Genomic DNA, 13644 nt, shown 5'->3' with positions numbered 1-13644 from the left:
TGTTTTCTTTCAGGTTCTCTTAGACAATGTATTTCTGGGACAAGCAGAAATACTGGTGCAGCAACACCATACTGGGGTGAGCAGCCTTCAGCATGCTCACAGGGGCTCTGCCAGTGCATTGTCTGGTATGCTGCAGTTAAAGAGTCAAACCCTGCCCAGCATCACCTGCCCATTCCCTGCAGAGCAGCTGTTTAAAGGTGATGAAGAAAGGAATACTGACCTTCCTGGACAAGCTTTATACTGCTGCATGTTCAGACTGCTATGTCTCCCTTTCTATGGCAAGGGAGGAAGCTTCACAAGAATCTATAGGACAGAAATCAAAGTAGAGGTAAGTAAATCTGTTTCCTCACTGAGAACATATTTTCCACCAAGTGTGGGAGTGTGTTTTTAAGCATTATTCCAAATAAAGACAACTGTTTGTCAGAGATATCTGAAGAGCAGTTGGTAAACGCAGATTACTCCATTACTGGCTTCACCTATTCATACCAAGCTTTAAAGCCACAAAGACAAGATCCTTCTGTTTTAATGGAACATTTCAGACCTTAAATAGGATGAGCATTAATAAATCTGAAAAATATCCAAATTACCATGAATGTGGAAGCAAATGTTTCCAGTCTCTGGCTAACAAATGGAACAAAAACCTCCCCACAATATTTTGCTCCTTACATGAAACGGTAAAAGCACAGAGAGATGTAACAGTAAAGAGTCATTGAACTAAGCTTGGCTCCACCTAACAAAAATCATCAGTGAATGGATATACATAGAAAGGCTTTTTTCTAACAGGACATGCCCCATGGCATAAAAGGTGTGTTTTACATTTCAGAAGCTAATCAAACCTAATGTACAAACATGCTGGTTCACCTGGAATTGCTCACAGCACAGCAATTCTTCTATGGAAGGAAGGAGGGGTCATTTCTAGTCAGTGTTTCTTGGTCAAGTTAGAGCTGATTAAGCCAGCACAAGTTTTTGATTAGCTCTTGTAATGCATGCATTTGTCACTGCAGGTCGAGATATAACCAACTCCCTTCACTGGTACCTTACCATGAGGCTCTTCATCCATTCCATCATCTTCCCACTGCTCTTCATTTGCTAGGAGAGGATTCTGAGCTTCACACAAAGCTCTCATGGGGAAAAAATGCCCGTCGCCCTGGCTGCATGCAAAAGGCAGAGGAAGACACTGTGAAAAGCGGCCAGGGGCTCTGAGGGATGACAATGTCTACACATCTTATCTCAGTCAGTGTTTTCTGTCACCTCTATTTCCCATGTTTACTTAAAATGAAGTTTTGACCAGTGCTGGGTTTCTATTTTGTGGCAGCTCAGATACCAAGGTTTACTGGTGAGGAGTTGTGGCCCTCAATTCCTTCAGGCTCTCTGGAGAATAGAAGTTCAAACCAATAGCCTGGAATTAAGTTTCAGCAGAACTTAAATGTGCCCAACTTGATCCAGTCATTTGGATACAGGGAAAAAAGTAGTGAGGGGGGAACTAAGGAAAGCATTTATGTGGAAGGAGCAATTTAAGGTATAAATCCTAAGTTATTAATCTTACCGATTTATACCATAGACTCTTGAGGGCAGAAACTGCACTCTGTGTTTGAATGACACCCAATGTCCCCAGTCTTAGTTAGATGTTACTGAACAACAAAAGAGCCACTTCCCTCTGACTTAAACTGTACACTCTGCCAAACAGAAACGTGTATCCGGCTATCAAACAAGAGTCTGAGAGCATGTTCAAATGCACAATAACAAGTAACAAAGTTCAACCCCAGCTGTTGGTGCTTGATGTGTGCCCACTGCGTTCCCTAACACCCTGCAGCACAGACAGAGGAACTCTGAACAAAGTGAAGGGCCTTTTTCCTCTGATGCTTTAAGTGTTCCTCCTGTGATGACTACGCACACTGTAACGTGCTTCTGAAAGTACTTGAGCGCTGCCTCTCATGAACAGAAAGGATTTTGTGCTGATTCTTTCCCCTTAACTACACTTAAAAGTGGAAAACAGGCAGCAGTGAACATTTAGAACTCGGCATTAGCTTGATCATTACTTACCTAGAGGCAATCGGTAGCAACCAGAGCTTCTTTTCTTCTCCAAACACTTGCTGAAGGTTCTTTACGAAGCCAAGATTGAACCCATTTTTATCTGGGCCGTTTTGAAACACAGGAGCTGAGAAAGCCTCTGCACACAGACACAGTTATCAGTGAAAACAACAAAACTCAGTGGCAAACACTGTGAAACAGGATTGTGCATGCCATAGCCATGTACAGACAACATGGTCTAACAGGTTATGAACTAGCACGACAAAGATACAAAGTTTGACAATAACCCTTCTTCATTTTGCAAGTCTACGAAGACTTTCACACTGAAGGGACGAGTTTGGTCTTGCAACTGAGCCACATGGAACAGCCAAACCGACCCACAGTGTGTTTAACCCAGGGAGCAGTGGTAAAAATGAGCTCCAGTCACCTCACAGCGAACGCAGTTGTACAAATGCATAACCTTGTTATAATTAGACTTTACATTGAAGGCTGTCATTTCCCTAAGGAAGCCTTTATCACACCACCTATGAACCACCTCACTTGAAGTGACAAATTTCTGTAGCATTCTGCCAAGATCTCAAATCTTCCTCCCCTCAAAACCAATGGGACTTTTGGTGTGTCTGACTTCAGAAAGTAAGACCCAAGAGCCTTACCTAGTGTGGATCTGTTTCTACTAACGAGCCAGCAGTGGTAGCCAAACAGAAACATAAGGCTTACGAAGAACATGACCGCCACAAAGAGAAGGAAAAGGACGTGAAATTTGGAACGTCCATTAGTCAGCTCACCCTGGAAAGAAAAACAACAAGTGGCAGGAACAAATAAAAGCTGGAGAGTCTTAGTTCCTAGAGAGAATGAGATCCTCTAAAAGTCCTGTGTGGAGTTCTCAAACTTGTATGCACAGATGTCACACCTTACAGAGGAAAGCCAGAAGAGACAAAGAAATGATCTGGCTCATTTCCCCTCCTGTAGCCAAAGCAGTGCGGTTTTTGCGTGACTACCCAGTAAAGCAACAGAATATTAATCAGCTAATGCACAGCAAAGTTACTTCAGCACAGTCACACAGAGGACACAAAAAACTACAGCCCAAAGGCCACACTCTTATTGGGGCTGTCTGCTGACACTGCTTGTGTACGAACAATAATGGGTAACTGAATGAGAAGTGTGCTTCATTTCAGTCGACTTTTAAATTGAGAAAGGAGTCATACAGGGATTAGGAAATGAACAAGGTGTTTTGATATTATTCAGGGAATATGCACAGATCAGTGCCAGGATGTTTTGCTTGGATACCAAAGACTCAGAGATCCATCCATGCAAATGCAAGTAGAGGAAAAGGGTGTCAACTTCCTGGCTAGAGCTAACTCTAAAACCTGAAACTCCTGAAGTCTATTTGCTTTTCACTTTGTGCATTTCACACATACAATGGGAGTTAAACTCAAAAAAGGGCCCTGGAAAATGCCTTAGAGAATAAATAACCTCCACAAACTGACACCAAAAAGGTAGCAAGAACGACTAAACCCCACAAGATGCACCGAATACAAAAAAGTAACCGAAGTTTGTGACTTACTGTCCAGTACTTAATGAAATACTTGAAGACTGTGGCAGCAATATACAAGCAATACAACAAAGAGTAGGCTAAGAAGAGTAGAAAGAATTTGTAGTTAGAAAATCCAATGCAGTTATTCACCCTAGAGAACAAAAGCAAAGTTGCAATCAGGATACGTACAGCACACACTTGTAACACAATTTGGGGGGGTTGGTTATCAAAGCCTCTTATTCACACAACACAATCTCATCACTGAAGAGCTCCCCTTAGTGGTCACTGTGCAACAGAACCGAAGTCTCTGCTTCCCACTTGCAGACTTCTTGCTGTGCCAAGGAAAAAGCACAGTTTGTGTTTTGGAATTGTTCTGAAGTTGGTGCCACCGGTAAATCTGTCACAGAGGCAGCTCCAGTTACTCACGGCTGTTTCTTGTCTGCAAGGTTAATCAGATCTGGGGGTTTCTCTGTTACTTCATTCATCTGCAAATCTCAGCAGTCAGATTCCCCACTGCTGATTTGCTCACACACAGAGCAACCAACCCCACGTTTGATTTATGCTTCTCCATGCACAGGATAACTCCCCAAGCCAACAAGGGAATGCAGGAAGTAATAGCAGGTGTTTGTCTCAAAACCTGGATTTGAAAGCCCCTCTGCAATTGAGGATGCTCAGGGAGGTTGAGGGGGGACTGGTTTTGTATGGCTTCTGATTTCTGAAATCTTCCTCCCCAAAGAAAGGGAGAGGTTTAAGAAATCTAGCGGCAGGGATTCTCCAAAGTATAAAGCTTCATTGACCCGTGCACCGTTCTACACACGCTGTCTCTGAACACGCATGGGTGCAGGCAGCAAACGGTATTGCTGAAAGCAACCACCAACTGCATGCTGAAACCATTACAGACCGAAAGTCAAAAGCTATACTGAAGTCCCTTTAAAATGGGAATAACAGTGAAAGAGTGGATTAGCAGTTGGGTTTTAAATTCTGTCAACATAGCAGTGTTTGTTCACACATGGAAGAACCACGAATGATTTGGCTTTCAGAATATCAAACACTTTCAGGCTATTTCAGAGTGCAGCTATTTTCTAACTTTCCCAGCATCAAGAGGTGCATGGTCTGAAGTGAAAGGGGCACAAAGACACTATTCTCTGGAAGAAATACGTTAAAACAGCCTCTCTTTTCAGCAAACAACAAGCCAGTATCCAGGACATACCATGGGCAGTGATGATCCATTTTTAGCACACATCTGCAAAGGGATAAAAAAGAAAAATTGAAGGTTTTTGTGTGGTACTTCAGTGCCAACTGCAGATCAACTGTGAAAGCCTCAGGTTCTTGAGATTCCTACATGACACAAACTCAGGGTGATGCAGTCTCTGGGCATTTTTTAAGGTAGGTATCATTTTAAAATGGAATATTTATTACTTTCTCAAGATCAACCAATGTCCTTGGGACTCTGCAAGATAATACAACATGAAAATGATTTCTGCTGTGTAAGGCCTATAATCTTCAGAAAACACCACAGGTAAAGGTCTGGAATATTAAAAAAAATTAAATATATATATTAAAAAAAGTCAGATCATACTTTATTTTAACCTGCCCAGGTTAATCAGTGGATTTTCATTTACTGGCATTGCTTTCTAGCAATTTAACACTGATGCACTCACGAAGTGTGGGAACTGCAAACACTTCAGGGCCACAGACAGAAATGTCATTGCTAGTGCTGTCACACACTGTCACTGCTCTGCAGACTGCAGCTGGCCCAGAGGTACAAGGGTACTTGTATGTGTAGAGGCCCAGCCCGTTCACATAACTTAGTGCTGACTATTCGCTTCCGTGACAAACCACCCAGTAACTCACATGGCACAAACAGTACAGTGGTGACAACGATCAGGCTTTATCAGCTGGCACCGATCACAGAACCGAATACCTGAAATTAGAAACGTATTAATACCGAGTAACAGAGCTGTTCTTTTCCCACATTAGTTAATATTCCCCTCATTTCCTAACCATTCATATTCTTTCCTCTATCATTTCAAAAGATCAGCGCATTTGCAGCTGATTTGTGCTGCCAGGCTGCAATCAGAGAAGCAAAGCTCGTAATTCTTCTGGAGGCCTGCAAATGTGAAGAACAATCCTCACTGCAAAGCATACAACAGGTTCAAAGTGATAAAGCAGAACTGTACACTTCTCTCTGGCTTCCACATGTACTAAGACTTTACTACTTCCATTTGGATAACTGCCTGTACAGCAGTTCTTTACTTCAAAATTCTTTGGCTTGGCAACAGAAATGAATAGGGCAGCACCTCCAATAGGAACACAGGTTTCTGTTAAGCTTTGAAAGGAGCACAGTGTGCATTTAATCACCCAACAGGACCCAGAAATCTGCCCACAGAATTCTGTCCTGCAGCCCTTACCTGGACTCCACTGCAAGGAAAAACAATTGCCAATTTAGTCACTGTATTACTAAAGGCAGACAACACACGTAGGCGTTTGAATGGTAAATACCAAGGGGAACACATTGCTTCTCCAAGGCAGCACTTGGTGCTCCACTGCGCATGAACGGAAGCATTCAGGGCTTTTTGTTTTCCCAAACATAAAACCTGAGAGAAAAGGCTTTACAATTATTTACCCAAGAGTTACTCAGCACATGCAGCGGTGTCAGGAACACCCTGTATGTCAGCAGTGTCATGTGCACTGCCAGCGCAGGCCGCTGCAGCCTGCGTGATCAGAGAACAGAGCCGCTGCTCCGCTCACCTCCGCTCCCCGTCCTCGTGTACACCGGCAGCTTCCTCGCGATTTCAGCCAGAATCTGCCTCTGCACCTCCGGCCTTTCTTCATTTTCGTAACGCTCTTGGTCAGCGTAGGACATGTGGTACTGGAAGGAGGAATGAGAGGAGCAGTTACCCATGGGCAGCAGAGACAGGGTTTCAAACACAGGCGGATTTGGCAACATTTTCCCTCCCACTCCTCCTAATGAGGTTAATCTAATGTGAAAAGGTTTTCAAGAAGATGAAGAGACAGTTAAGTGCTGGACAGCCAGAATACGATGTGATGCATCAGTAAGAAACAGGAAAGGGAAATTAAGCATCACCAAACAACATACTAGAAGTGCTACTACCGCTGCCTTAGGTTACTATTTCTCATGAAGAACACTGCTAACCATGACAAGGTCACTTCAGGGACCTCCCTTGTGAGCAAGCACCTGCCTCCAGCCATAATTCTGTACTTCTAAAACTGGGATTACTTGTTTTGTCTAAATTTACATTCCTGTAATTAAGATGCGATTACAGGCAAGTATATCTGGAGTGCCGCACAAACACCAGCTCCACTGCTCCAACACAGTGTTCTATCAGCATTTCAGAGGGAGGTAAAACTAAATGCAAAAAAATCCACCAATCTCAACATGAAAAAGTAACTATTCAGTAGAAAAAGAACTGAAACAAACGTCTGCCTGTGCTCAAACCACTAACTCATGCTCTTGTCCTAAAATAAGCCACCTGTGTTAGAAAACAACAGCAAACCCTTCACTACACTATTAATCATTAAACACTCTGAACACCATGAAGAGTGACAACCGAACTGAAGGTCCTTACTCAGGAGCTGCAGTAAGACCAGCTGAGGGAAGGTGCTCAGGATTTGGCTTGCAACTTGGTAAATGCTTAGAGATCAATGACTATAAATATGTAAGTTAAATCATCATCAATCCTCTTATTCTCAACATGAAAACTCCTACCAGCTCCTGAAACACCTGGAAAGGCAGCTTTAGAAGCCAACACTGTCCCTGTGTCCTGGGTTCCGCAGTAGCAGTCATGTTTTTCCTTTGTGTTAACTGGTACAGTGCTGTGTTTTGACTTCCAGTTTGAGAACAGTGTTGGTGAAGCCGATGTTCTCGGTTGTTGCTAAATGATGTTTACCCTGACCAAGGACTCTGTGAGGCTCATGCTCTGCCAGGGAGGAGGGGAGGCTGTGAGGAAGCAGAGACGGGGCGCCTGACCCGGGCTAGCCGGGGAGGTATTCCATACCACAGCACGTCATGCCCGGGGTGGGGGGTAACTGGGAGTTACCCGGAAGGACAGGGGCTTCCGGGTGGAGCTCGTTTCTCTTGGCTGGTGGTATCGTATTCTCTTCCCTTGTTATTTTCCCTTATCATTGTTGTAGCTGATAGTAGCGGTGGTGATTTGTTGCTGGACTGTTTTTGTCTCAACCCGTAGGAGTTGCACTCTCTCGATCCTCCTCCCCGTTCCTCCGGGAGCGGGGAAGGGGAGAGCCCCGGGGGGGGGAGACGGACACGGACCTCGATTGTTGTCAGCTCGGCACCACTCACTGGGAGTGAGTGAACAAGCTACCTGACTGGGTTTAAACCACGACACCCTGATTTAAATCACGCTCTTCGGGGCATTACAGGATTCTCAGAACAGTAAGTTACTCAGTTTTATGGACAACTCCAGGTCACTTTCCATCTCTTTAGGAAATCCAACCAGTTGTTCAGATCAACTAGAACAACTGCTTCATTCTGCAGTGAATGACAAGTGCTTGGGCTCTTACCTTTTTACCTGGCTGCACCGGGAGAGTAAAAATAGACTTCCAGTATGTCCACACAAAGAGCACAAAGAGAATATGGAATATTATAAGATAGGCCACTAAAAAGAAACAAAAACAAAACAAACAACAAACAAAACAAAAACAGAAACAGAACAATGATTTCTTAAGCAAAAGTTTCATTCATGATGGGCATCATTCCAATCTTTCACAACAGTGACCAAAAAATATAGAAGTTCTACAGCACTGACCAGTACTAGAACAGAGCTAAACCCTGTGGTGATGGGGCCAGTGGCATTTCAGAGCTCTGTGGCTGCAGTTAGGGGTCACCTACCTCACAAGCCTTCCCCTTCTCCACCTGATCTGAGTCCATGGGTAAGAATACAGCTGTAAGAGACTTCACTGGGAAAGACAGGATTCCTGCCTCCCAGGCACAAGCAAAGCCAAACTGGCTGCTGCTGAGTAGCATACAGGTTAATACTGCTATACTCCAGCATCTCTAAATTTGGGGTTCAGTTGCTACTAAATGCACCTACAAGCACAGTTCTGTATCATTAGGGTATTGTCCACTCGTGCAGTGTATTCTTCACTACTTGAGAGCTGAGAAACGCTCCAGGACAGCTTTACATCACCAGAAAAATAATCACATCTCTTCTTAATCATCTTTTAGATTTACCACAGTCGATACCATAAACCAAATCAGGAAAACATCCCTCAAATTGAGCCAAATGGGTCTTGTGACTACTGAGGAAGAGCTGTAATCCATCAGACACAAGATTATCACATGAAACCCAGCGTGCATCAGAGTCATCTCATTTCAAAGTGCAGACTTTATTTCAAAGCCTTTGGCCATAAGCAGGCATACTGAAGTTTAGAAAGCCAAAGGACAGCAATCCTACAGCCACACAGACCATGTGATTATTCTCTCTTTAATACCCAACTCACTAAGACATTATCAAACAGCTACCACAGTTTTATTCAAACACCATTTAATGGCAATAACAACACAGTTCCCCACCCATTTCATTTAAGTTTCAAATTCTAGAAATGAAGATTAAAGTAACTACTACTAGTGGGAAGAGAAGTCTAAAATCCAAGCAACTTCTCAGGCAAGAGTGCCTGTGTGAAATGTAACTGGTAAGCTTTGAGACCTTTGAGAGAGATAGACGATGATCTGATATGCCTCAAGAAATGCAAGGGGTTGTGTGAACGACTTGTGATTCAATGGTAGTTCATTAGTGCGATCTCAAGTTTGAGATGCTATCCCTATCCCACATGTAGGTGGAGCTCAGTCATTCCTAAATCAATATGCAAGGAGATAAATCCTGCAAAAGGTTTAATTTTGTTCATAAAGCAACACAGCAGCATGTTAGAGGAAGCTGACCTGGAGATGCACTGATAGATTAGGCAGCTAATAACTTCCTTCTGCTGAGCAATCATTAATAGCATGCTTCCTACAGTTCCTCTGTAGCAGTTTCAACTATTAGGACAGCTCTATAGTGGAAAGAGAATTTACCTGACGCAGCAATGCGGCATTGCTGGTGGTGCATGGGTGTACACAGACATACACAGCTTTTCCTGAAAAAGGGATCAAGGCCTTTTTGAGTTCTTCTCTTATACCGAGACTAAACTGGGGCATTTCAAATACACCCAGAAGTTACAGCATGTCTGACAGTGCATGCTGTGTGCTGCATGAGTGTGAAATTACAGGAAGGAAACACTGAAAGGGTATGTAGGTATAAAAAAAAATTGACAGAAAGTGCTTTTGCTGTTTTACCTGGAACATTTGTGAATCTTTTTATACAAGCACTGAATGTCAGCAGTAAACTGAATACACATACCTTTTTCTACTGGGTTGCTCAGAGTCACTGTAAGAGAAAAAAAACACATGTAAACAGAGCAAAGAGGATTCCCACAAAAGCCTGTGACAAGTAAATAACATTTCTATCTGAAATACAGCCACTTCGAGGAACAAACCCTTCAAATTCAACAGACAAGAAGAAAGCCCAAAGTTTAGCACCAAATAAAAAGCATCTGTTACAATTCCTCTGCCCATGCAAATGACACCCACAAGATGTTCCATAACTGCTGCTTATGATGTATTTTGCCTTGTTACAAAATAGATTTTCTTCTATTTGTACACTGGAAATAAGACAAAGACAATCCACTGTGGCACCATTACCCGGGCTCCTCTAGCAACTGTCTCTGTGCATGTACTTACAAGCACATACCTGTAGCTTGATCCTCCGCAGCAGCAGTGCCCTGATGCATTTCTGCATCAGCATAAATTACAAAGGCTCTTAGTCAGCAACAAAGGATCCACTCTAATAACTCCATTAGTTTTACACTTCCTACTAATGGAGTTTTTACAACCCCTCCCAACTTTACCGTAATCATAGGAACAGTCCCTACTAACAGAACCACTTAGAGCAACCCCAAAGGATACATTGCTCAGCTTGCTGCTACTGATTATTTTAAAAGCCACCCCTTGTTCTAAAAGCCATCATGTGAGTTTAACTGACAACAAAAAGACATCTTGAACTGAAAATGGAGCAGTTCTGTGGTTTCTTGACAGAATACTGCTTGGAAGACAAAGACTGTTCTCAGGATGGGAGCCCCTTATATCAAGCCTTGAATGTAACGGTTGTAACTGAACCAGAGGCAGAGTCATCTGACAAAAATAAGACTTAAAAGATGTGTGAGACTGCACACAGCAGTGGTGACCCCACCAGCAGCTCTGCGAGGCTGCACAGCCTTTCACTTCCAGTGTACAGCCAGTGCCTGGCAGGAGACTTTGTTCTTCAAGACTCTATCGCCTTACTTGAACAACAAGCTTGGAAAATGTAAATCAGAGCAGGACCCAAGCAGCCCTGCTCTTGCTAATGAAACTAGCTTTTCTTTTAACCCTGCTAACAAACCGTTTTGCTCTGCGACCTCTATGATACACAACAATGCATGTGAAAAGAGAGACCAAATATCTGCCATGTCTCTGCACGCTCAACTTCAGATGGAGGCTGTTAGGAAGCATTTAGATTTCCTTCGGTTTGCTGCAAATCAAACTGTGAAGAGTACAACAACTCTTCACAAACATTGCCCGGTCCCCTCCTGAAGTACATGTCACCCTTGCAGCATGGCCTTTCCAAGGATTTTACATGAGGAAAGAGCAAACCCCTAAACAGAGAGTATACAAAAGGTTTTACTGCAGGACTCTGGGTCATGGTTTCTCACTGTGGCAGCAACCACCAACCAGATGTAAAATCACAGCCTCCTCTGGAGTGTCGCTTGCTGACCATACCACTCAAAGTTCAAACCCCACTATCTCCAGGACCTCACTTCCACAGTACTCTCAGGCCTCAGCAGCCTGCACAACTGAAGATGAAAATCAAGAATCCAAACACAATCTATTTACACCCTTGCAACAGGAATATGCAATGAACCGGCAAAACACAATAGAAACCTGTAACAAAGGAAGCCAATACAAGGAAGCCTTCCCATGCTAGAAATGTGAAAGAGAGAGAATGTCCTCAGAGATAGTTTTCAAGTAACTGTGCGGGGACAGTGTTCCCTCAGGAGAATGGATAACTGGTACATAAACTCTGAAAATCCTGAAAGATGCAGCAAGGCCATGAGAGGCCCGAGGAAGCCTAAACAAGCAAGATAAGAAGCAGCTGGATTTCACCAAGTTAATGAGAACTGTGGACTGTTGGCAAGCTGTTGAGGTCAAGTTCCCACACCTGTGCTTAACCAATTATATGCTAGTTGCAAAGGGTCTTCAGGCCTTCTTTGGCATCATAATATGCCAAATCACTGTAAGTGCGTGTAAGAAATAGCATTTAAGGGGTTACGGCTTTGTAATAAACGGCTTTTGTCTGATCATATTGATCTCTGAGTCCATATAACTGCATATGCCAAGAGTTACTGTTCAAAGCCTAAAATAACGTCGTCATTTCACTTCTGTGCAGAAAACCTCCTCCAGACGCAAAGAAAATGCACGAGAGAGGAAGATGGGGCAAAGAAACAGACGGGTGTGGGCAAGAGAGTGATTCTGAGCTGTGATTCCAGGCAGGGAGATGAGCTCCTGCCAGCTCAAGCAGCGCTTACAGAACAACACAGGCCCAAACCACACGCTCAGCTGAGTCTTTTCTGAGAGGTACACTGAGACTTGGAGTTAGCAGGTGTTAAATGTTACTGCACTCGCACAGCACTGCAAACAGAGCACAAAAGACTGGCAGCAGCTCAGGAACATACCCTCTTTTTCTGTCACATGTTCTGACAGCTACGTGCACCTTGGAGTTATCATTACATGTGAATTACTGGAAGAAACCACCCAAGTTCATGCAGATGAGAGCTCAAGTCCAAAGTCAAGCCAGGAAACCAACGTGAGCTGCAGAACAGCCCTGCTGCAGCTCTGGCACTGGCGAGCATGGGAGGGGTGTGGGTGGTGCCCACAGGTGCAGCCAGTGAGGGCCACCGAGGCTAATTAAGGCTAATTAATGCAGATCAGCCCCATGTGTGAGGTGAGCAGCCTTGGGACCAACAGCCAGAGCTCAGCACCACCTACCCGGGAAATGGGCAAGGAAAAGGGATTTTAAATTGAGACTAAAAGCCCAGATGATGGTTAAGGGCCCTTTCAACCCAAGCCACTCTGTGATCCCATAACACAGCTCACAACCTCAGAGATGGAATAAAATGTCATGAAGTATTTGGGAGGTTTGCCTAGCTGCCAATTGAAACAGATCAAAGAAGATGCACTGCATTTTAGTCCCCATTAAGAAACAACAGGTCTCACTGCACTGGCAACCCTAACAAAGTCTGATTTAAAGTTGCTGTGCAGCACCAGAGACCAGCTCTTTCATAGCAACCTCTCAAACTGCCTGGAGAACTCTGTCTTCCTGTCTCTAGCTTACCTTGTCCTGAGGAGGAAGAGCACCACGCTCCTCCTCACCACTGCAAAAGTCCAAGCTACCAGCAGCTGTCCTCTTCACCTCCACCAGACCTTGCAGCCCTTTATTCTAGTAACAGGTTTCTGCACGCACATTACCCCAGAATATGACAAACACAAGAAAGTTTGTCCTTGCTATACAGTTAAATTGTTCAACTGTGCAATTGCTAGCCTGTACCAAAACCTTCCCTTCTAAAGTTCAGTGGTTTTCACGCTGCTGTACGAGGTTCTTTGACTCGGGACTGTGATTTAGCACAGCCTCTTTATTTCCTTTTCCGAACATGACAAAGTGACTTCAGCTCCGGGAATACACTGATTTTTGTTACTGATTAAACCAAAAATCGCATCACGTGGCAACAACAGGGACGGTGAGTGTGGTATAAGCCTCCCAGTCTTCACGAACGTCACTTCCCCCGGCTGACATGAGAACACACAATACATGGACTCATGACTAAGGAACCCACAGACCTGTCCAGCCCTGCCAGGATACAAATCCTATGGAAAGCCAAGGCAGCACACTACAGAAACCCCACTAAGTAATCCCACAATGGCCTTGACCTGTACCAGCGTGTTTCCTCCCACCCACGCCATCACCTCATTA

General features: G+C 44.0%; 1 protein-coding gene across 2 annotated transcripts in view; it reads right to left on the bottom strand.

Annotated features, from left to right (window-relative positions):
* Nucleotides 1-13644, bottom strand: part of ZDHHC15 (zinc finger DHHC-type palmitoyltransferase 15) — a 103255-nt gene that overhangs the window by 5726 nt on the left and 83885 nt on the right. For both annotated transcript variants that reach the window (XM_062640066.1, XM_062640065.1), the window contains exons 2-11: nt 9943-9969; nt 8108-8202; nt 6317-6437; nt 5420-5489; nt 4776-4808; nt 3596-3716; nt 2685-2817; nt 2044-2170; nt 1042-1151; nt 221-303 (exon numbers count right to left, since the gene is read on the bottom strand). In XM_062640066.1, the coding sequence (XP_062496050.1) occupies nt 260-303; nt 1042-1151; nt 2044-2170; nt 2685-2817; nt 3596-3716; nt 4776-4808; nt 5420-5489; nt 6317-6437; nt 8108-8202; nt 9943-9969 (881 nt within the window). In that variant the 3' untranslated portion in view covers nt 221-259. The remainder of the gene's footprint in view (nt 1-220; nt 304-1041; nt 1152-2043; nt 2171-2684; nt 2818-3595; nt 3717-4775; nt 4809-5419; nt 5490-6316; nt 6438-8107; nt 8203-9942; nt 9970-13644) is intronic.

This window comes from Pezoporus occidentalis, unplaced genomic scaffold, assembly GCF_034315485.1.
Source record: "Pezoporus occidentalis ecotype Australia unplaced genomic scaffold, CSIRO_AGI_Poc_V1 ctg63, whole genome shotgun sequence".
Taxonomy (NCBI): Eukaryota; Metazoa; Chordata; class Aves; order Psittaciformes; family Psittacidae; genus Pezoporus; species Pezoporus occidentalis.
The sequence above is the reverse complement of the archived record's forward strand: the minus strand, read 5'-3'. Positions and strand labels throughout refer to the sequence as shown.